This window comes from Lactuca serriola, chromosome 1, assembly GCF_051521515.1.
Source record: "Lactuca serriola cultivar US96UC23 chromosome 1, Lser_US96UC23_V15, whole genome shotgun sequence".
In the NCBI taxonomy this organism is placed as follows: domain Eukaryota; kingdom Viridiplantae; phylum Streptophyta; class Magnoliopsida; order Asterales; family Asteraceae; genus Lactuca; species Lactuca serriola.
The window spans coordinates 41524559-41549137 of NC_136408.1; the positions used below are offsets into that span (position 1 = coordinate 41524559).

At 33.0% G+C, this 24579-nt stretch overlaps 3 protein-coding genes across 4 annotated transcripts; 1 reads left to right on the forward strand and 2 right to left on the reverse strand.

The window, feature by feature from the left end:
* The first annotated feature begins 442 nt into the window (after positions 1-442).
* On the forward strand, positions 443-1293 carry LOC145085123 (uncharacterized). Its single transcript, XM_079023493.1, has one exon. The coding sequence runs from the start codon at positions 525-527 to the stop codon at positions 1032-1034; it is 510 nt and encodes a 169-aa protein (XP_078879619.1). The 5' UTR covers positions 443-524; the 3' UTR covers positions 1035-1293.
* Positions 1294-13890: 12597 nt separating this feature from the next.
* Positions 13891-17738, reverse strand: LOC145085139 (WD repeat protein). Of its 2 annotated transcripts, none has more exons than XM_079023495.1 (12): positions 17583-17738; positions 17167-17271; positions 16943-17058; positions 16676-16827; positions 16512-16600; positions 15935-16427; positions 15769-15837; positions 15439-15665; positions 15263-15345; positions 14627-14738; positions 14432-14506; positions 13891-14349 (listed from the first exon to the last, which is right to left on the reverse strand). In XM_079023495.1, exons 1-12 carry the CDS (start codon positions 17670-17672, stop codon positions 14155-14157), a joined length of 1806 nt encoding a protein of 601 aa, XP_078879621.1. In that variant the 5' UTR covers positions 17673-17738; the 3' UTR covers positions 13891-14154. The 2 variants fall into 2 exon arrangements, with proteins under 2 accessions (XP_078879621.1, XP_078879620.1); XM_079023494.1 differs by having other exon boundaries at positions 16676-16830.
* A 2034-nt stretch (positions 17739-19772) lies between these two features.
* On the reverse strand, positions 19773-23147 carry PWP2 (periodic tryptophan protein 2). The gene is made up of 7 exons (XM_079023496.1): positions 21914-23147; positions 21584-21835; positions 21419-21511; positions 20974-21345; positions 20545-20889; positions 20199-20426; positions 19773-20088 (listed from the first exon to the last, which is right to left on the reverse strand). The coding sequence occupies exons 1-7, from the start codon at positions 23078-23080 to the stop codon at positions 19918-19920; spliced, it is 2628 nt and encodes an 875-aa protein (XP_078879622.1). The 5' UTR covers positions 23081-23147; the 3' UTR covers positions 19773-19917.
* Between the last annotated feature and the right edge of the window lie 1432 nt (positions 23148-24579).

The window sequence follows — 24579 nt, forward strand, 5'->3', positions numbered from 1 at the left end:
TACTGTGTATTTCTGCGTCCGTCCATGATGTTTAATCAAACTTGCCAAAATAAACTCATCCTAATAAAACGATTTTTTTGTAGTTTTAAAAGTTACTGCGTAATACAATAAACGTACTCATTTTCTTTACATCTCTAAGTTATATATAAATTTTCTTAAACATAAACATTATTAGGCATATAATATCACTTTATTCACATATATAGTTAGAGTAAGAAAAAAAAAACGTACTGAAGATACGCATGCAAAAGAATATTTAACTTTTTTATTAATTGCGAGAAAAGATGAGACATGAGGAGGCTAATCGTTAAAAAATAAAAATGATTTAAGAGGGCACGTAACCATGACACGCGTCGAATGCTAAATACACGTGTCACGCACTCAACTCACATGCATCTCTATATAAACCGACTGTTCTCCTGCTTACTAAATCATCTTTGAATTACACAAATTCTCACAATCTCACAGAAAAAAAAACACACACACTCAAAAGTTTTCCGATCAACCGAAAACTCACTTCAAGAATGGCGTCTCACGATCAGCAGTACAGAGCCGGCGAAGTCAAAGGCCGAACCGAGGAGAAGACCGGTCAGATGATGGGGACAATGAGGGACAAGGCGCAGCAAGGGAAAGACAAGACGTCCGACACGGCGGGAGCCGCCTGGAACCGGACCAAAGAGTCCACAGACCAGACCGGAAGCTACGTGTCAGATAAGGCCGGAGCTGCGAGGGACAAAGCGTCGGAAATGGGTCAAGCCACCAAGGACAAGGCGTCGCAGATTGGTCAAGCCACCAAGGACAAAGCCTCGGATACAGCACAGTGGACTAAAGAAACTGCTGAGAGTGGAAAAGAGAAGACCGGAGGGGTGATGCAGAGGACTGGAGAGCAGGTGAAGAATATGGCTCAAGGTGCTGCGGATGCTGTGAAGAGTACTCTTGGATTCGGGGAGAATGAAGGTGGTGATAAGCACACCACTGGCACTACCGGTGGCCTTGATACTACCACCACCACCACCCGGAGGACCAACTACTAGACGTTGAATGGTGGTGGTGTGATATTATATTGCGTTTTTAGTTGTTTCGAGGGATGGTTTTTATTGTTCCCTTTCGTTTGTTTGTTTTTTTTTTTTTTAATGTTAGGTTGGTGGGTGTATGTATAGAGAATACTGGTGTGATCATATACGTATGTCTTACCACCTTGGTGTCCTCATAGTTCTCGATACTTCACATCGCAAATAAAGTGGGGATTTTCTATAAATGGCTTTTGATTTTCTATAAAATTTTCCTCTTTTTATCTTGGCATTGCACCCAAAAAACTGTAGAGTATTTCAGAACATGTGTTCAAAGTAATTTTGCGTCTCTTATGATATGGTCATACAAAAATTAATAGGGCTAAAATGGTCTTGCTAAATGGTGAGGGAGGTTGAAGGCGGATGGCAATGTTCTTCACTTCTTCGGTTCAAATGCGAGGGCCATTCATGTGGATGGGAAGCCTATTGCCAAAAACGATTATGAAGGTTTGGCTTAAGATCTTGAATATTAATTTCGATTTTGAAAAAGCTTGGGATCCCTCTTGATGCGGTTGGCTTGGTTGGGGGACAATTTTATTTTGGCTATACTAAAAAGTTTCTTTTTTACTATTTAGTCCTTGCATTTTCTTTTCTGTCACTTTTTTCCTTTAGTTTGCAAAAGGATATTTTATACTCTCTATTTTTCAAAATTACACTTTTACCCCCTTCAACCTTGAAAAACGTCCTAAGTTATCATTTCCACCCCTTTCATTTATTAATTTTCATTTTTATAAACTCCCGTCTTGTTTTTTTTATAGTTACTACCCCTCAACTTTAAAAAATATAGTTTTCATCCCCTGGCCTATACGTAATCTAATTTTCCTATCCACGTGTTACGTCTCAGACTTCTGTGTTTTGGCAATTTAAGTCCTCCTGTCTCTATACATGGCTGTGGTACCTGACTTTTGTTGTTTAACGACTAACTTCTTCTGAACTTTTTGCTATTGAAATGGTTATTATACTTAATCTATTATTGTCGCCGCATCGCTACTAAAATCCTAATTAATGTTTTAAAAGCCACTTGTTTAGTCTAACAGTCATCCCAATTTACCCAATTTAACTGGACCCAATTTAATTGGCAGGCCGGTCCAGACGGTGGGCAACTCAGGCGACTGTCCAGGGCCCACGATTCTTGGGGGCCCAAAATTTATGGGCTATATAGTGTATATATATATAAAAAAATTATTACCAAAATGATTTTTAGGGTCTGAAGTTGGTTCAAACTCAAACTAGCTCAAAAGATAAACAATTTGGCTTGCTTCTTATTGTTAATTGAATGTGTTTATAGTCAATAATAAATAGTTTTTTTTTGAATCTTTATTATATTTATCTTTTAGGGATCCTTTTTTCTTTTTTCCCGGGCCCCATATACATTTGGCCCGGCCCTGTTAATTGGATGTGACTTTTGTTGTTTAACGACTTAAGTTCTTCTTAACTTATTGCTACTGAAATGGTTATTATACTTAAATCCATTATTGGCCGCAACGCGCAGGGAGTAAAATCTTAGTTAATGTTTTTAAAAAACCACTTGTTTAGTTTAACAGACGATATGGTTTTTGGTTTTTAGAATTTATAAGTTCTTTATATATATATATATATATATATATATATATATATATATATATATATATATATATATATATATATATATATATATATATAGAGAGAGAGAGAGAGAGAGAGAGAGAGAGTTAGGTTCATATAAAAATGATAACTATTGTGTGAACGTGTGGCTCAATCTAGACCAATCATTTGATAAAGGGTATAATAGTAACTCTGGTTTTATTTAATTATGGTAAACTAATTGATTACGTAACAATCCAGCTATTATCTTCATATCTTGTACCACTCGTTCCTCACCCCCAATTAACTTTCACCAAGCGTCAACAACCCTTTTTCCATAAAGACATAAAACAGAAACGATGTCTGATCTACTTTTCCATTACCGGTGACTTCATAATCGGGCGTCCGTTCGTCATGGTCGGTTGCCGGCTCAATTTTTGGCCGCTCCGCCATTGTCCATCGACGACAATCTCCGACCGCTCTATTATGATCAAAGATCGACACACTCTGATCTCTGCACCATTCTTATGGCAGCAGACACAAACATATGTACTAATCAGTTCAATTGGTTGTGTTATTATTGATTTATTGGTATGATAATTTTGATTTATGATTTCTTGGTATCTTATTTTATGATTTTTTTTTGCTGGTGTTTCTACGTGTTTATGTGACGATCACCTCATTTTTCAGTGTTTCTTCATCCCTTGATAGTAGGGGTGAACATTTGGATCGGCCCGGACCGAACCGGACCGGACCGGTTATGGAGAATTTTGTGGACCATGGACCGGACCGGATGAGTCGTGTCCGTGTCCGTGTCCGTGTCCGGGTCCAAGTTTTCCGGTTTTTGGACCCGTTTGGACCGGTACAACTTTAATTGCATAGAGTATAATAAGTAATCTACATTGATGTATAATATTATAACTTGCAAAATTAATATGTTTCCGTTTCATGCCTAACTAATCTATACATTGATGTATAATATTATAACTTGCAATTTGCAAAAATTAATTTTACAAATAAAAGCAACTAACATATAAATCAAGTTCACCAACAAAAGTTAAATAATTTTAAGACAAACATACAAAAGTATTACCGTAACAACAAAAATCATAGTTTAAACTTTAAAATCAATCAAACTAACAAATTTCATAAACTCATAATCTAATCTTTCATTGGCCTCTTCCCCATATCATTGTCATCCATATGTAACATATTTAAAGCTTGTGCAATCTCTACATAAACACAAATGAAAATGTTGTTAGTATTTAATAAAAAGTAATAATTGTATAAAAAAAGAATAAAGATTGTAATTTTTTTACCCAAAGTTATATCATCATCGTTCAAGATGTCACCAACGTTGTCAACTATCGGATTTGTAAACTTTATCACCCAATCTTGGGTGCATAAAAAAGCTTCAACTATCAATGTCGATAAACTAGTTTGATACTCACTTACAACTGTACCACAAGTGCTAAACGCGGACTCGGAATTATAGTATAAAATAATACTAAAAAGCTGAAATATTTCAGCTTTGATAGTTCTACTTTGAAGGATTGTAACTCAATGAATATAATACCAAAATAAACAAAATTATAGTCTAAATTCATCTACAAATTGTAAACTAAATGTTGGAAAAAACCGTAGGTCAATCCGACTTAAAACGAATGAGTTATGGGTGTTTAAAAAACGTCACAGATTATAAAATCTTGCTAAAAAGCTGAATTTTTTCAACTTTGATAGCTCTACTTTAAAGGATTGTAGCTCAGTGAATATAATACCAAAATAAACAAAATTATAGTCTAAACTCATCTACAAACTGTAAACTAAATGTTGGAAAAAATCGGAGGTCAATCCGACTTAAAACGAATGAGTCATGGGTGTTTAAAAAACGTCACAGCTTACAAAATGTTGCTGAAAAGCTGAATTTTTTCAGCTTTGATAGCTCTACTTTGAAGGATTGTAACACGGTGAATATAATACCAACATAAACAAAATTATAGTCTAAATTCATGTACAAACTGTAAACTAAATGTTGGAAAAAACCGCAGGTCAATCCGACTTAAAACGAATGAGTTATCTGCGTTTAAAAAACGTCACAAAAATCTTAATCATGTCCAACCGGTTCTAAACCCGGTAAAAACCGGACCGTACCGGGAAAAAAACCGGACCGGACCGACGAGAAATCTTAGAACCGAGAACCGGCCCGGGGGTCCAAAAAAACGGTCTGGTCCGGTCCGGTTCACCGGTCCGGTCCGGTCCACCGGTCCAAATGCTCACCCCTACGTGATAGTGTTCTTTCTTTTCTCAAGGTCACAATATTCCCATTCTGCACCTTTTTTTTTTGCATAAATGATATTTAACAAGCATTTGTATATAAACAAACCCACGTTAGTAATTTCATATTTGTATGTTTTCAATACGTATTGGAATTGTTAATTTGCAAAAGAAAATATTGGTTTTGGAGTCGAATAGAATATATGAAAAGTGAATAAGAAATTGGGCATTATTTCGAGAAGTGCAATATCATATTAATATTTTTAATAACCAGCGTATTCTTAAATAATTTTCTTTTGATTCTTAAAGAATGAGTTCTAATTCTTAAAGAATTAAGAATGGCTGAAAATGATGGTTTGGGATGATGAAATCTTGATGGTAGACAATTTTTTGCAGGTAGATAGATAACATGCAAGGATGACTAATCATTCTCAATTGGAGAAACAACCATCAACACCCATACACAACCGATCATCAGCCATCACCACTATCAAAACACAACTCATGTTCATTAATATTTTGTGTATATTTTTTTAGAATGATTGTTTTTGTTTTATAGTTTGTATTCTTTCAGATGCACTTTATTCCTAAAAAATATCTCATATTTCTTTTCAAGAATGTATTTTATTTCAACAATATTACTAGCATTAATTAAGTTTTTAATTCTTATTGAATATACTTGTATCAAAATTTGAGAAGATATTAACATTAGTTTTATTCTTTAATAATATATGTGCTTTGTGAAATTATATATCACTATCAATTTTAACTCACTCATTCTTCTCATTCTTTCGCATTCATTTTTTAAAGAATGGTTGGAATTAAAGACACGGTTCATATTTATTCTTTAAGAATACATATTTTTGCATTTATATTTTGTAATAATAGTTTTATTTTTTTGATGCAAATTATTATTCTTGAAAATAAGCATTAGTATTCTTTAAGAATGTTGATTCTAAAATTATCTCCTCAATGAAATAAAAATCTAAGAGAATGAACTAGAAACCAAATTTGAACCTGTTGAATAAAAATCGTATTCCCAAAAAATTTAATTTAATTTGAATATTTTGAATAAAATCCTAGACTTCTTTCATTTTTATTAATTATATTTGAATTAGTTGCCTAGAATATAAATAATATTAAATTTCCTCTCTCTTAATAAAATGTCAAATTTGTCCTTATCATTAATTAAGTCAAATTATATTGTAAATGCTATACCATGATAATAATATGTTGCCTAAGATCATAATCATTAATTCTTTTTAATCTAATGATCACAATTTTGTCATACATTCACACAATATTTGTGATTTATATTTAATCCTAACTCATATATATATATATATATATATATATATATATATATATATATATATATATATATTTCCCTCTAATAAGTTATTCTCCCAATAACCCAACTTTAGCCCATGTCTTGAACTCAAAAGTACAATAATTACCCCATTGGGAATTTATTAAATATAAAGGACAAATAATAATGATAATGTGCTGTAACTTCACTTGAAAAAGAATTTGATGTTGGTATGCGGATTTATTTTAGTTGTTTACATGAATGGGTAACACCAATGTAACTAGAATAGTTACAATACTAGTTTGTTTTGTTCAGATATTAGGGCTATAAACGAATCAGACTTACAGCAAACTGTTCGTGAATTGTTCGATGTGAAGTTTAATTATTTAATAAATGAGCAAACATGAAAGCAAGTTCAGAAGAACAAGTTTGTTACCTAGATGTGTACAAAAAAAGATAGTTACCCAAATGTGAACATACCGAAAAGTTAATTACCTTAATAAGTCATATTCCCATATAATATTTAACGGAACGTATCTTCATCTTTCCAAAATAAAATTGTCCCCCAAGCCAACCGCATCAAGAGGGATACCAAGCTTTTTCAAAATCGAAATTAATATTCAATATATATATATATATATATATATATATATATATATATATATATATATATATATATATATATATATATATATATATATATATATAGGGTTGGGTTATTTTGTTCTAACTATCTATTGTGTGCATGTAAGATTGATTCTGGACCAATCATTTTAGTTATTTTAAGAAAGTAATTAATGCATATAAATGTTGAAGATATAATGAGTATTAATTAAATCTTCAGCATTTAATATTCATTAATTACTTTCTTAAAATAAATAAAATGATTGGTCCAGAATCAATCCTACATGCACACAATAGATAGTAAAAACATTTGAACCTAACTCTCTATATATATATATATATATATATATATATATATATATATATATATATATATATATATATATATATATCCTATCTTAATAAAAGAATCCTCTACTTGCTAGGTGTCTTCTTCTTATACCCCTTATTTGCCACGTGTCGATTTCTTATACACCTGGATCTTCTTTTCCCGCTCAAACTTCACCCATTTTCTTCATCTCAGTAAAATGTTTACAATCAAAATCAAAATTCAAACCCATCCCGAAATTATGGTCGTAAGTTGCGCACTATATCCCTCTATATCTGCAAATTGATGAGATAAACGGATTGATTTATATTTTTGATTGAAACCTATTTTCAAATCACTTCTTTTTCTATTAATCGCTTAAAGATGTGAATTCGATCAAATCTGAATTTTTACTCCACCACCGCCAGCCACCTTCACACCTCCATCTCTTTTTTCCCTATAACCGAGTTTACTTCATGATACGAACAAGAATAACACACCCTTGCCCCCCTCCCCCCACGCTTCTCTTCACCCGCTTCTAACTTTTAGTGTCCTGGATGGTGAGTTTTTCTTCAATCGAAAATGTATACCCAGACTCCTCAAAACTGGATGAACGGTGGGTTTTTCTTTGTTGGTTTTTGTGAGTTAAAATTACCTATTTGTCTATTAAATGGAATATTGGTATTACTGGAAGGTTGATAAAGAACAATGTTCATTTGAAATGTTACATGCATTATCATTCTAATTTGTATATTGTTGCAACTATACAAGAAACTTCATGATGTCACTGATCCTTAAAATCTTCATCGTCTCACTGGAAACATCCTCGCTTATTAAGTTTCTGGTATGCATTGGCTTATTTCTTCATATTTATTGGTCTTTTGAATATATTGGACCTTTCACGTACACAAGAAGTGTTTGATGAAATGCACGAACGAAATCTTATCTGCATATTCTTCTAATAAGTTCAAAACAATTGCTATGTTATTGATGCTTTTTTTGTTTATGTGGATTTGTTGTCATTTATCTATCTACCTGATGGTTTATGGCTTAAGTGGACTGTAAATCAGTATCTGCAGCTTGAAATAAAAACTAAAACTATGTGTTGTTGTGTATGTGAACCATTTTTGTACGCGATCTTATGTACATTTTCCATCTTCCTGTTTCTGTGTATGTGTTTCATTTTCTCCATTCTCGCCCATGTTTCTAGCCTACAGATACAAACCCACCGCCACCATCTCTCAAACTGAATGTGTGTGTTTAACGATGTGTGTGTGTGTGTGTGTTTAACTATATATGTGTGTTGATTTCATAGATCTGGGTATAGATCTAACCTATGCTGAGTCCTTTCATTTCAAAGAGACTGTGAAGCTAGGGTAAATACTTCAATTTGTAAGAAAATACACTCTCTTCTTTCTTTATCATGAAGGAGAATAGTTTTAGGTAACATACCCTTTTATCTTCACCATTTACTAAAGTTATTAGAGATTGATGCGATCATATTTATATATTCTGCTAAAAATTTGGTAATTCTCAAATATGGTTATTTCCACATTAATATTTTTGGAAGAGAGATTCTCTTAAAAAGAATACTTATACATGATTACATAAGTAAAATGACATTGCAATTTGGTTAACTTCCGTTCGTAAAAGGTGAGAATATTGAGAATATGTTCTTCTTTTATGTCTTTCATCTTTTCAGAACCTGGTTATCAAAACAATGTTTCTTTAATGGTTAAAATTTAAAAGAGTACAATGGTTTAACCACTAAAGAGAATAGGTAAGCCGGAAAATTTGTGAAGAGTATGCATGTTTTCTTTATATATTATTCCCATTAAACTATGTTCTAATTATTTTTGAACAACAGGTGTGCATCTATATATGTAATGACTGTATCCATGAAAAAAGAGAAATGTACAAAGGAATTCATGATGCTGGTAGATTTAGTAAGGATTAGGTATAGTTTCTCATAGTTTCTAGATTTCAACTATGATTGTTCTTTTAGTGATTTAGTATAAGATTGAGATTTCCAAGCTGTTTGTTCATTAGTAAATTATTATTGGCATTTATTTATTAAACCTGAGAAATGAAATGTTGTGTACAAACAAATCTTTGTAGAGTTATGAATTTGAAAATTTTAATTTCAATCTTATCTTATCTGAAAATATCATTTTGTATTTCGTTAATATTCATCGCTAACTTATCTTTAGCCTGATTCAATGGGTTACTTGAAATTAAATGCCAGCGCAAAATAAATAGCATAAAAATTATTTGTGTTTGTGTGTGTAAGTATGTTGGTATTTTAAGTACTCTATAAATTTAAATTAACAAGTATACAGTTACAGACAAAAACCCAAGTTTCTAAAAAACTAACTCTTTCCGAATCTATTATTAATTATTATTACGTCTATTAATTTTTAAAGTTGTTTTATTATGTAGACCCCGTGTAGTACACGGGTTATAACCTAGTGTGTGTGTGTGTGTGTGTATATATATATATATATATATATATATATATATATATATATATATATAGGCTTAGGTTATTTTGTTTTTACTAAGTATTGTGTGCCATAATGCACAGATCTGGACCAACGGATGAAATTAATCAATGGACATAATTTGAGAGTGTATGATATTACAATGGGGTAACATGTACCATATAATCACACAATTTTTAGCAAAATGGTATTTTGGACAATTAACTACATTTATAAAAGGAAATTTTCAGATTATTAGGGATGATTAGTTCTCCTAATTTAAAAAAATCTGAATTTTTTAATTAATTCAATTTTAATTTTTACCGATTTTATTCTATCAGAATATTTTTTGTTAGAATGATACTCTTTCAGAATTTTATTCTAATAGAATATTATTGAAGAAAAACAAGATTCTTTAATAAGATGTTGAAAAATAACAAACATTCTAATATATTCTTATACATCCGAACTTAAATACAAATTCATACATATTCTTACAGACTAAAAGTCTTATACATTTTAATATAGTTATAAATATTCTAAAAGAATATCAACAAAAAATGAATAACATTCTTAAAAAATAACAACATTCTGCTAGAATACTCTCGTTTTCCATGTTTTCTTCTTGAATTCTTGAATACTGAAAGAATATTGTTGTTTTTGTATGTTGAATCCCGAAATTCTGAAAGAATATTGTTGTTTTTCTTCATTCTCTCACATATCTTTTTTTCATAAGTTACCTCATCATTTCTGCATCATCCTAACATACATTAAATTCCAACAGAATATTTAAATCATGAATATTTGAAAGAAACACATGTTCCTGCTTACATAACCACAAAAAATACACACCAACTTTTAGTTTTTGTTTTCTTCTTATTATCTACAAAACTCAGAAGTTTTTAGTTTTTTTTTATATAATTTTACTCAATTCAAATGGTTTAGAAAAACAAAACAGCTAAAGCCATTATATGCATAACAAGATTCTAACATAAATTGACTTTTATATTCAAAATCACTACAATAAAACATAGCAGAACAAGTATAAAAACAATTCCAAACCAATTACTGAAATAGACTTTTATAATCAAAGTATCTATTCAAAAGTCAAAGAGAAGAATTGATATTTCTCACTATCTGATTCTTTAAGAATGGGATAAACAATTAATGTATAAAAATTCCACTGATTTAAAAAATGATCGTGTGTCTCCACGGATTTAGATTAGGGAATAATTTCTTGGATAGGAGGTTGATTATCAATAAGAGAAATCAAGATCAAGCTGCAGATAAAAAGAAAAACAAACCTAATGAACGACTCCCCCTCGAGGATCGTCCAACTTCTTAACCACATTGCTTCACTCTTCCTGCATTTGTAATTCATACAATTATCAATCATTAGTCTTAGTTGTCATTCTGTCTTCTCTTAGGCATAAACACAAACACATAGAGTGCACTTCAGTATGTGTTATTTATATCCATTATTTTAATAAAACCAAAACACAAATACAAATTAGAGTAGTATATGTCATTGTATATGCATTAACTAAGAACCAAAGACATAAAATATAGATTAAAAAGAATCACATAAACATTAAATCAAACCTGTGGTCTTGTTGTTCAATAGTTGTCTTATGGTTCTGTATTGTCGGCTAAGTTATGCTCTGGTGATGGCCCAAACTTAAACCAATTTAGGGCTTTTATGTCCTGTTTGTCATTTGGTTGATTGAGTAAGGGATACGAATCATTCACAAAGGAGGTCATGAAGGAACGGAACAGATGAACGAAGAGGGGGAAAAGGAAGGCTTACAGGCGGCACCATTTTCGTCAATTGATTGCGAGATGGAGGTCGTCTCCCGGGGTCGACAGGGCCGAAAGGGAGAAGAAGCAAAGTTTTGCTCGTCTCTTCCGGCTACAAGGTGTGAGGTATGGGCTTTGCAAGCAGCATTAGTAGCGAAGACGAGCCTTTTGACCTCTGTGGTTGATGGGAACCTCAGAGGAAGAAAACGAGGGGAAAGCGGGTCCGATGGGAGTCCGGTCGGCAGCCATTCGTCGCAGGTGAGGACCTCGGTGGTGTTTGCTCGAAAATCACTCAATAGAAAAAATGCCGTTCACCTGATGATTGATAGTGGAGATGATGGCCGCCATGGCGGGTTTCTTCTCCTGGTATAATGAATGAGTCGATGGTGAAGATTGAAGAAGCAATTTAAGGACGAATGGTGAGTGTTTTTCTAGGGTTAACAACCTAGTTTCCCTGGACATTAAACATTTTAAATATTTACCAAAATTAAATGTAGCCAAGATTACTATTATACCCTTTTCTGATTTATTATTGAATTTATTTTTGCTTAGTTCTGATTTGGTTGTTAGAGGCACACAATACTTGTTGAAAACATTTGAACCTAGCTTTCTCTCTCTCTCTCTCTCTCTCTCTCTCTCTCTCTCTCTCTATATATATATATATATATATATATATATATATATATATATATATATATATATATATATATATATATATAATTACATACATATTACATCAATTCAAATACATAAAGAAAAATATAATATATAATATAAATAATATAACTTAAATGAATACAAATGCATTAAAAAGTTTCATAACTTTTATCATTTTTGTAACAAAATCACGTCATTTAATCATTTAAGCTATCGATAAAAACTTATCAAAGATTCAATACAAATAAGTTATTGCCATTTTGAGGCCATATAAATTAAAAATTAGAGTTAAATATTACCAGATTGTCGCATATTCAACAGTTCACTCTCTGAAATAACAAAAAAAATTGTAAATGATAATCAAACAAAAGATATACACAACGATATTTAAATTTATATGAAAAAGACAATCATCATAGTTTATCAAAGTTTGTTTTTATTTTATTCAATTTAACCGGTTGAATCTAGTTTTAACGGTTTATTGTTAACTGTTTCTTTTTCTTTCTTTTTTTGTAAAAACGGTCTTGGATCCATAAATATAACATAAAAGTGCTAGTTAAACTTAAACCGTTTTCTTTCCCGATTTGCAGTCCAAACAGTTCAACCAGGCGGTTCGAAGCGGTTGTTAATTAAACATTGGTTAATATTTATGTGGAGGATTCCAATAAAAATGGTTTTGTCTCAAACAGGATTAGGTTAATGGTTGATGCAGATTTTCAACTTATGTGGGAATGGTGCAGAAACTCAAGGAGGAGCATAGAAACCAGCCAGTTGGAGGAGTTACATGTTTTGCTGGTTAGTTTTCGTTTTATAGGGATTGTTGATCTGCTAGAGGTGGCTGGGAGATAGTTCTGAAGTGTGCAAAGTCAAGTCCCTTAGGACAATCATTTCGGATTTGGATTGGTAGGCAGGTGACACGAGCTTCAAGTAGGTTAAATCAAATTTAATTGTTTCGTGTGGATCGAATTCTGACTACTGTCAATCTTATTAATAGAGGGGTTTCGAGCAGTCCGTCATTTTGTAGCTTCTGTAACAAGATTGAGGATTATGTGGAGGACCTTTTCTTTGGTTGTGAGTACACGAAGGTGATTTGGAGCTGGATTTTATTGTGGTTCGGCCTATTTTCATTGTTTCAAGAACTATAGAGTGGCTCCTTTGAAAATGATGGATGATATTTAATATACATGTTTCAATTGGATTAAGCATAGATCAAACTTGGCTTTGTTAGATTGGTCGTGTTGGATTTGTTCTCCTTTATTAAACAACCTTTGTAATTCCCTCTAGCAGTTTGTTAGAGTTTTGTTCGTTTTATATATTTTGCCGTTCGAAACATTAATGGTGATTCAAAATTGTAACTTTTTATGGTTCGTTGTGAAATAATAAAAAGGTGTCCGTATCATAGGCTTAAATGCCAAACACAATTGTCGGATTATCAATACAAAGCTCATTACATAAAAACTAGTTCAGATTAAGCATTAATTTTTTCTATTAAAGTCATCTTTTTTTTCAAACAAACAATGTTTTTATTTGCTGAATAACAAACAAGAGCACCTACAAGACAAGGCAATATTTTTCTTCAAAAATTAATAATAATAAAAAATTATAAATATTCTAAATATGACTTTATAAAAAAATCAAGCTTTTTCAGGATTATGTCCATATAAGTTATTTTTGGGCTGATCTTTGAAATGTTCATGTCTTCTAGTTCGTTGTTGCTTAATTACCCTTTAACTATAAAATATTGTTTAATCCTTAATAAGTAACAAGCAAGAATTCGAAGGGCCATACTGTAAATATCATACAAGTACCTAAAAGGTAGAATTTTCAAACCTTTTACTCGAATCAAAATCATTATGTGATCCTACAAAATTGATTATACAAATTCAAGCCGCAAAACAAAAAAATTAAAAAAGTCTTTTCTCGAAAAATACAATCTTCGTATGATGAGCTTCACTCTATGACCAATTTTTTTAAAGATGACTTCAGCTCGTAAATCATAAAGGAATAGTTCAATTCTGACTCTGTTTGTGTATTTATGGGAGGAACCATTAAACTGATCTGAATTTCTATAACTTAGTAGTCAAGCATGCCATCATCACTCCCTTCAAGATCACTAACATTACTCACTGTTTCAAGTTCTTCATGGTCGTCTTCTTCTTCATCATCAGTTTCCATGGCTTCTTCACCATTTTCTTCTTCTTCATCACTCGTGTCTTCAAATATAATAGGTTCCATTGGTCGTTCTTCTTCATCCACTCCATCAACCGTCTGTATAAAAACAACATAAAAATTCAACAAAATGCATGACACTCATCATTCATCCAAAAAAATAAAAAAAATTACAACTTACCTTTGTGTAAAGCAAGTCTAGGGAACTTGAGAGTTGGACCACAGGATCGAAAGTTGAAATTCGAGATTCTATAAGCTATAAATAACAACCAACTTCAAATCAGGTTATTATCATTTCAAAAAGGGCTAATAAATAAATGTCAAAATTACTAAATTGAGATAAAATAGGCAGGAAAATAAGTGAAGTTGTTAATACCTGATATAATGAGTTGAGGGCAATGAGAGATGATTCTTGAGACATGATGCTGCTTGCATGTTGAAGAAGTAGGCTTTTAAGCCATGGCAGGGCACAAGCTACTACTGTACCCCTGTTGTTCTCACACAATCAATTATTTGTTAAATTCAGACCCATTTAATAAAATTGCTTATTTCAAAAAAAAATGACCAACATATATATGACTTGACATTTAGCAAATAACTTATTGCAAAATGATGATGTAATTTCGTAATTTATTTGCAGCTTTTAAATCAATAAAAAGTAAATTTGCAATTGACCCATTGCAAAATAGTTTGTGCTATGGGTCGAAAAGGTAGTATCATATGGTGATCATTTTTGTGATTATCCAATATTTTATCTCCAAGGGGTAAAATGGGTAAAAGAATTAGTTTTAACAAAAAAAAAAAAAGCCAAACAAGTCAAAAGTTGTCAAAGTGTATTCAAATGCATACAGCTTCCTACATGGTTTTTATTGATAAAATTAGATATAGCTATGTTGATCATATCTAATAAATTTTAATTTAATAAGTATTAACAATTTCAAAAAGGAAATGAACAGAATAGTGTAATCATGTCTAATTTTCAACATTCTTAAAAGGGAACAGTGGATTGCACCTGGATTGGATCATAGATATGAGAGATTCTAGAAGCTTGAAAACATCTGAAGGATTCAAGAAAGCAACCGAGTTTGAAATAATCTGAAAACATAAACAAAAACAATCATGTAAAAAAAATCTTGTAAAATTCAACTAACATCTGAAAATTTTCCTATCAAATATTAAAATATTAACCTTTTCATCTTGTCTAAATAAGCAGTCAAGAAGAAGGGACCGATCATCTGCATGAAGTGCTTGTTTAAGAAGCACATGGACAGAATCTGCACTAGGAAGCTTTGTTTCTTGTTTCTCTTTGGGTGCCACGTCATCATTCTTTATATTCAAGCTAGCCAATTTCTCTCCCATGGTTGGTTCATTAATGTCATTATCAATTTGAACCCCATCCATAGGATCACCATGACCTATATCATCAACATTCAAACAAAATTTCATCTTTCCATAAACCCAAAAAAACACAATAAAAATAATACAAAACAAAATCAGAGAATCTATCTTTTTGCTTACATTTATCCGGTTTTACAGAGCCTTCTACATCAGATGCAGCCCGTTTCTTTCCCCTTACATCTTTTTGGTCTGTGAAGAAGTAAGATTGTTTTAGCCATTTTTGGTTATTTGTGTAATTAACCCATAAAAAAGGGTCTAGAGAATATCAGAATAGTATTTTATGTACCTTTTCCATCAATCAAACCATTTTCTTGAATATCATCTATGACAATATCCTCCCCTGGACTAGTAACATCAAGTAAAGTGAACCGAGGAGAGTTTATTGAGCCATAAACAACAAGAACTGTAACTCGATCATCACCATTAATGGAATTCAACCTTGCAGCCAATATGGAAGCCTTGTTTTTCTTCTTTTTTCCACTAGCATTTGGGTCAGTTTCAGATTTGCTACCTTCAACTTTGATTTTGGTTGGAACTACATCTTCTGTAGATGAAATCTTCAAGTTCCAGATATAAGCAATACCCGACTCTGAAACAGAAAGTACCAATAAATCATCTTCATTGCAGCCATTCTTGCATTCGATAGCTAAAGGAGGATGTCTCATTGATAGAACAGGTCCACTTGATCCATTTTTCCACACATGCAGATTCTTGTCACCAAATACAGATGTAATTATGGTGTTTGTATCATCCAACATAAACATATGATTCACGGGACCCTAAAGAAAAGTCAAAAAAAAAATATATTCATCAGAACTGCAGTAATCACTTTAAAAATGTACATACAAAAGGTGGTAACATACGGCATCGGTGGAAAATTTAACTAGTTCTTCTCCATCTTCTAAGTTGAGAACTTTGATCTTGGTATTTGATGCAGCTAATATTTTATCATCTATCATTACAGGAAAACATATGTTAGAATAAAAAGGTTAAGATAATTTAAGGACCATGTGTTGGGAAGACTCACCAGAAAAATATACAGATGAAGAGATAAGTTTCTTTGAGATTTTCATTTCTTTTAACAGTTCACCAGTTTCAGAGTTCATTTCGCATGTTGTGCCATCTGTACTTATAGCACAAAGTTTACGCCCTTTGTTTGCAAAAGAAAGAGCAGCAATTCTACTGCACATGGAAAAGTTCTGAACTTCAGGTATTACTCCAAATTTGGTTATTTTAACCATCAATAATCAGAAAATTTATGATCATGATCATCTTATTATTTTTCCTAGCATACCTATGATGATGTCCAGAAGATTTCCATTTTAACTCTGCAGAAGTGGCATTAATGGTGAAGACTTCACCATCATCTGTTCCCAGTGCCACCAAACAAGTACTGTTTTCTTTTCTGCGCTGAGAATTAAGAGGGGGAAGAAGAAATAAGGGATTATGGAGCCGGATATGAAACTATTAAGGCAAAAAAGGAGTGTGAGAATTGAGATTTCCAATGCACTGTGTTACCTTCTTTCCCACAAAGCTACATGCAATACAAGAAAACTGAGCAACAGAATCTCCATCTGACTGCTTCCATTCTGCTAATTGACTCCCATCACTCGTGTTCCAAACCTTCAAGCATGAAATGGTGTTTATTAGCTTGGTACAAAGCTTTGTAACAAATCTAGCTTTTGGGGATAGGTTAACAGCAAATTTAGAACAATGAAGCAAGCACCAATGGTTTTGTCATTTGATAATAATCTTATACATAAATAGAACATCCTGTTGTTCAAGTACAAGCAAATTTCCTTCAAAAAACATAACCATATCCCGAATTGGATATCAAGCAAGTTTAGTTCAGCTCCAATAGGTTTATGCATATATAGCATACAAAAATGTTTAAGACCTGCACATAGAGAGAGAAAAACAGAGAGGGAACTTACTTTAACGAGTCCATCCGGGAGTATAGCAGCGAAAACTTCACCTTTAGAAGTGAAAGAAGACATCGAAACTTCTACTCTCTCTTTCGCCATTACCAGTAACAGAGAAGAACCCTAGAACTCCTGTTGCAAGAAAAGAGAAGGAAGGGTTTTGGCTTAGGGGTTTAATTAATGGGCCGGAGTCGGAATACACATTTCCACATTCCCACAATATGAACTTATGAACCTTATTTGGGCCGAACACGAAAGTCTCTAACCGTGGGACGATTAATAAACGAACCAATTAGAAAAAAAAAAAAAAAAAAAAAAAAAAAAAAAAACAAACGATTCACACCTGTTGGCGAGTTGCACGCAGAAAAAATGAGACAAAAGGGAGTGAAAGACGTCGCAGCTCGAATTGTGTTCTCTAAGTTTAAAATATTATATTTACATATCTAATAATAACTAGTAGGTGTGTCCAGGGTGAACCCGATACGGTCTTTTTCTTATTAGGCAATTTTGGTCATTCTCGTCATAATTAAAAGTCTCTCATCTTGAAGATGAAGTAATTTTCTGATGGAATATCATCTGTAAAAAAAACAAACAAATTTAGATTTTTATCTAGTAGCATCAAAATTAGTTAAATAGTAGTTGGTGAAAACTAAAAAACATATCTTCAAATTAACATTTGTTAATATAAATAGAAGGTGATCCATGCTTCGCGATGGTCCAATTCTTTTTTTTTATGTTTATATATTTCGGTGTTTTTTTGGTTCTTTGTTTGTTGTTTATATTTTGTGTGTGTATATTTTTTTGAGGAAATTAGGGTCTTATAGTAGAATATCGAAAGTGGAGGATCAAAAGTCAACTCCATAAACAAATGTTGCAAAAACTTGAGGTGTTACATTTAGTAAATGTCAGGAACCAAAAGTGGCAAGCGGTTGAAACATTGTGGCTAGCAGTAGAGATTATCAAGGTGGGGGACCAAAAGAACCCACTCCACAAACTAATATGGTAAAAAAAATTAAGAAGGCACGAAAAATGGTAAAATATTGAAAATTGTGTCTCAAAACTTTGAAAAAATCAAGAGACCAAAAGTGGCAGATTATTCAAAATTTTGTGACAAAAGTTTGAAGAATAGAAAACTATATTATTCATAAATGTGTTATGCATTAATATAATATATTAATTTAGAAAAATAAAATATTTTAATCAGATATAATAAGTTACACACTACCAAAAAAATAAATAAATAAATAAATAAATAAACTATAAAAATAAAAAAAAAACTAAAAATAAAATAATAATTTAAAAACCAAAATTAATTAAAATAATAATTTAGTAAATACAATGAAAGTGTATAAGGATAAAAATAATATTTTAAACTTATATTTATAATAAAGTTAAAATAGTTAATTAATAAAAGTAAATATTTTAAATTAATATAAAAGGTTAAAAAGTAAGGATTTAGACAAATCTAATATTTTAAAAGTTTATAAAAAACAAATATGATATTTAAAAATAATCTATAAAAAATAAAAGTTATTTTTGATACTTGTCACACTTTCAATTTAGACAAATATAATATTTCAATTTACTAAATGTCATTTTATGGTTATTTTGAATTAATTTTTTTTTCACATGTCACTTTATTAGTTTTTCTATTTTATTAAATTTCATATAATATTTTAATATAATAATTGAAATAAATATAGTAATAAATAGATATTAATTTCATTAATAAACTTATTTTTTAATTTGAAAATTCTCAAAATTAAAACTCATGAGTTTTTTTTATTTAAATTATTTGTTTAAATTTAAATGATAAAAAACATTTTCATTATAATAAATCATTATTTTTTTATTTTCTTATAAATTAAAATTTCTCAAATATTTTGACTTTTATATTTAACTTTTTTTTTTTAAAATTATGTCATGTAATACATGAGTCTCACAACTAGATAAACTAAATAAACTGAATAAATATAAATTTTGATGTTTAAAACAAACACCAAATACATGCAAATACTTCGGCTTTGTAATTGAGTAACCGACTCTTCTTGCAGTGATATTTCTCAATTAAGGTGGTCAAATTGTAGAGTTTGACCGTAATAAAACAATCTTTCTCAGAATGCAAAATTTTAACATTGAGCTTTTTCATTTGACATCCATTAGCTTTTGAGATTGTCATTCCTTGTATATCAAAATCAACACTAATAGCAAAACAATATTTTATAAGTGTCTATAAAACAGAACCAAAAAAAAAAAAAAGCAAAATTCCACCTTAATAAAATTACAACAGCATCCGTACCCAAAGGCTTTTATAACAAAATCGCCATTTTAGCAACCCTTAATAAGCTCATGGCTTAGAGCTTGTAGAACATAAATATCGAAGCAAATACTCATTAGAGGCACACGTGTCTCCTAAATCTTGATGTAACCTCGTAATCGCCTTCTGCAACGACTTTAGAGCAGGCAGCAAATTCCTCGAGTTTTGCTGAATCGAGTGTCCGTGACATTTAGAAAGCTCCTACAAAAAAACAAACAACAAAAATCACATCACACAGGACAATACATATAACAGGTTGTACTGCATTTGACAAGTATCGAACTAAAACTGATGTCAACAGGACATTATACCTGACACCATCGAAGAATAAACTCCAGATGAGGGCAATTTTCTAGAAGCTCCGCAAAAGCCATGATTAATCTATTTAAATATTTAAACGGCACCGATGCAACCACCACTCTTATATCCGCAGGAGCAATACTAATAATACACTTTTTAATCAATTCATCTTCATTTAATCTTAAACTCAGAATCAAAGCTCTACTCGGTTGATCTTCATTAAGTGCCGCTTCAACTGCCTGTCAAATAAGGAATAAAGTGTACTGAATGGATAATGATATCTGTTTGGATAAAATATTGCTTCTTTTTCGTTCTGAATGCACTGTCTGAATCTGAACAAAAGACTGTTTTTGTTACCTCTGGTGTGACGTCTATGTCAAGATCTGTGGGGTCAAATATGAAATTATCATCCATGGAGTAAACTAAAACCCCTTCGGTTGTTGCAGCTGCCCAACTACGACCCGTGGGCGCGATCCGTAGGCATTTTGTTCGGACAATAGGCCGCCCGCGATTAGGCATAGATCCAGGCAGGTCATAACCCGACTTGACCCGTGTTTGTTTCTCAACACCATCATCAACATCGCTATTATCATCATCGATTAAATTCAAAGGACCAGCATCCGTCATGTTCTTTGAATTCAAAACATCAAGAACTCCATCCAAAGACAGATTTAGAGTTATTTGGAATCTCCGCAGCAATACCTGTAAACAATTATAACATTTTGCACTTTTACTACTAATAATAAAAATTTGACTATTGTAATTTTTTCAAAAAGAGAAACTAACCTGGTCGGCGACATCATACATACAGATGTATTTGCTGCTTCCACCAGCTAAAATGTAATTTCCATCAGCCGAATAAGATAAAGTTGTGAAGCATTTTCCTGAAGTGGAATTGGCTGCTGACCTACGATCAGACATTAGGCGTCCTCCAGCAATGTCTTTACGCCCCTCAATGGTGTACATTAACAATCCATCAATGGGATCCCAGAAATGAATTTGTCCATCTAATGTGCTGCAAGCTAATTGCTTGCCATCTGGACGATAAACAACTGTAAGAACATCGTGAGTGTGAGTGAATGTTTCTACTGAACCTTTTCCATCAAAAACATCCCATAAACGCACAGATCTGTCCCATGATGATGATGCAAGAATCGCCTGTAGGATATGAAAAAGATAAATAATAAAGTCTATAGAGTAAACCATAGATATATGAGATATAAATACTTACACTTGTTGGAGAAAACATTAATCCATGAACTGGACCTTCATGTCCACTTAGAACATCCAACAGTCGCCCGGTTTTCATTGACCAAACAAAGATCTAAGAGGAACAGAATAATGTTGTGTCAGATTTTCTCAAATACTTTTTAAACATCAATTTTAATTTTATTACCTCAAATGAATCGAGGGTTCCTGCACAGATCACTTCACCACTTTGGTCTGATGCTAAAGAAACAAACTGTCTAGAAGAAGGGGTAGTGAATGTCCTAAAATTACGATAACGGAACAGATCCCAAGCGCGAACAGTTCCATCAAGGGATGCACTCAGTAAACAATGGTTGCTAGCCATGAAATGAAGTGCAGTAACTGCATTTGTATGCTCAGAAAAAGTCACAAAACAGAAGCCTGATGACACAGTCCAGACCTGTAACAAGCAAACAAAGATCTGTAAACATACATGTTGTTATAATGTAGAAGAGATTGTATCGTGAAAGTAACTTACCTTGATTTTATTATCATCTGCACCAGTAGCTAAGAGCTGTGAATCGGGGGAATATGCAAGAGTGTTGACATCAAAGTAATGTCCTTGTTGCTTCAATATATAGCTTTCAGACTTCCACTCCCAAACAAGTAATTGTCCAAGTCTTGCACAGCCAAATGTTAGCCAGTTTCCAAGATCATTAAAAGTAGCAGTTGTGATCTTCTCTCTGGATATAGATAACAAGTGTATACAAACAAAATCAGGCATCTGATATAGGCCAAAAACACCATTTGAGAATCCAACCACCACGATCTCCAAACCTCTGTGATAATCGCAGGATGTTAGCTTTGCTGGGGTTTGCATAAAGAAATTCTTCTTTGACAATTCCCACTTGGCTGTATGCAACAAAGTGGAAGTTTCTTCATCAATAATGGCGTCGGAATTCTTTCTTTTCTTCACGTTACTAGTTTGCTCCACTTCCATGGTTTGTTCAGGAGTGCCAGGTGAAGGTATTTCATCTTTCTCCGTATAACTCCAGCTAAAAATTGCGCCATCGCGTGATACAGTGTAAACCCTAGAAACTTGTTTCGTTTTCTTCTCAATACCAAAAAATGCACCTACGATAATATCTCTATGACCTAAAAACAGAAAAGGTTTGTTTGAACCACTTAATTTCTTCAGACAAAAAAGCCTAACCGTCAAATCCTTCGAACCAGCCAACACATAGTCTGAATCAGGACTCCAATCAAGTGCAGTAACTTTATCATTACAATTAGCGAAAGTTTTTACCAACTCGAACGGGAAAAACTCCTTCTTGAACCCTGGGGACCTCCATATTTGAACTAACTTCCCGGAGGCGACAGCGATGAACGAGCCATCCGGGCTAAACTTCGCGGATGCCACGGGATTCTTAAAGGCGATGCGATGAAGTACAGCACGGCGACGTAGGTTGATGAAGAGGCAGCGGGAGTTGTCATCAACGGCGAGAAGGAATACGCCGTCAGGAGAGGCGGCAATTCTGGATATGTTTGAGGAGGCTTGACAAGGAAGAGTTATAGTTTCTGATTTCACGAGGTCTGTTACAGAGATACGATTGCCAACTGGTGATATAAGAAGTGTGTTGTTGACGACAATGGCATTCCCGCCCCTGTATGGAGCTCCGAGGAGGTTCTGAAACCTGTAGTTCATGGTAAAGCTTCGGGAGCTTGAAGACTACGAAATGTTTCCCGGCGCTTCACCAAAGTAATGGTGCTCTGTTCTTAAACCCTAGTCGTCAAATATTGGTGACGTCGACAAACTAAATAACGAATTATGCATGTAATCCCTAAACTAAACCCTAACTTGCACGATATGCCCCTTAAAATATTTTCACATTTTTTTATCCCAGCCGTAATGACAATCATTTTCATAAATGTGTAAGAAAAAAAAAAGTTGGTTTGTTTTGCAGTTGTCTGAGTTGGTATTAACCGTGTCTAGATGTTTTTGTTTGACTCGGTCCGATTGGGGGTGTTTGATATGCATATAACATATCCCACACTTCTGATTCGGTCTAAAAAAATAACGGACTCGCTCCACCAAAATAACATATCTAACTGTCTAAACGAGAAAAAAGATATGTTTTGCCCTATATTACCCGTTGTAACATCTAAGGCTCAAATATGACCTAATTTTCCAAATTGGGCCCAATTCCTTTCATGCACCTTTACCTAAGAAGGCCCAACAAGTCACAATAACCCAACTATAAAAATTCAAATGACCCAACATGGCCCAACACAACCAAGCCCAAAACACAAAAAGGCCCAAGTCTACCGAGCATGCAGGGTGTACTCAGCCTGTACGCTCCGCGTATAACATGGGAGGCTTGTACGCCCAGCGTACTCACCAACCATGACCTTCTTTCCAAATTTATCACTTAATCCATTAAGACTTGGATCCAAGCTCAAATCTAACTTCTCCAAGGTGGTTAATCACATAAAGTTGGCTAAATGGGACTTTAGGGCTCAAAAGAGCTTAATACTCGATTTAATACATGCATGGAACCAAAACCACCATAAAGTTTGCACATTTATGCCCAAGAAACTATGATATATTCAGATCTACAATTTCAAGCTTCAAAAACGACTTTAACTCCCACTCCTCAACCAAAAGGGGTCAAAATGACCAAAAATGCACCAAGAAGAAGATCCATGAAATGAAAAGGCAAAGTTTGAACTTTATACCTCCCAAGCTACCAAAAGGATATGCAAATGTTGGATCTCAAAGCTTTCCTTCAAAGAACAAGTCTTCAAATTTCTCTTTCTTCTTCTAGATCCACAAAAACCCTCCACAAATCTCACAAGAGCTTCAAGATCACCAAACGTGGGTTGGGGGTCGAATTAGGGTTTTTAGAGCATGGAGGATGTCTTAAAAATTATCAAAAGGGACTATCATAAAGCTTATATAGGGCACAATACAAAATTTAGGGTTTTCTATCTAACCCTCGTACACCCAGCGTACAAGGCCTCGCACCCCGCACCATCCTTTGCAGTACGTCCTGCGTACATCACTTTACGCCAAGTGTACTGACGTCTGCAGTAGTACACCCCACGTACTCCCTTGGTACGCCCTGCATACTAGGGTTCCCTCTAAAACCCTAAATACTCTGAAGGCCATAACTTCCACTATCTAAGTCCGTTTCCGACGAACTT

Coding starts and splice junctions, on each gene's coding strand:
- LOC145085123 (XM_079023493.1), top strand. CDS start 525: ATGGCGTCTCACGATCAGCAGTACAGAGCCGGCGAAGTCAAAGGCCGA.
- LOC145085139 (XM_079023494.1), bottom strand. CDS start 17,672: ATGGCGAAAGAGAGAGTAGAAGTTTCGATGTCTTCTTTCACTTCTAAA. Junction 16,428..16,511: donor TTAAATTTTCCACCGATGCC/GTATGTTACCAC, acceptor ACTTTTCTTTAG/GGTCCCGTGAATCATATGTT. Junction 15,346..15,438: donor TATTTAGACAAGATGAAAAG/GTTAATATTTTA, acceptor TTATGTTTTCAG/ATTATTTCAAACTCGGTTGC.
- PWP2 (XM_079023496.1), bottom strand. CDS start 23,080: ATGAACTACAGGTTTCAGAACCTCCTCGGAGCTCCATACAGGGGCGGG. Junction 21,346..21,418: donor TAATGTTTTCTCCAACAAGT/GTAAGTATTTAT, acceptor CATATCCTACAG/GCGATTCTTGCATCATCATC. Junction 20,890..20,973: donor TGTATGATGTCGCCGACCAG/GTTAGTTTCTCT, acceptor AATTGTTTACAG/GTATTGCTGCGGAGATTCCA.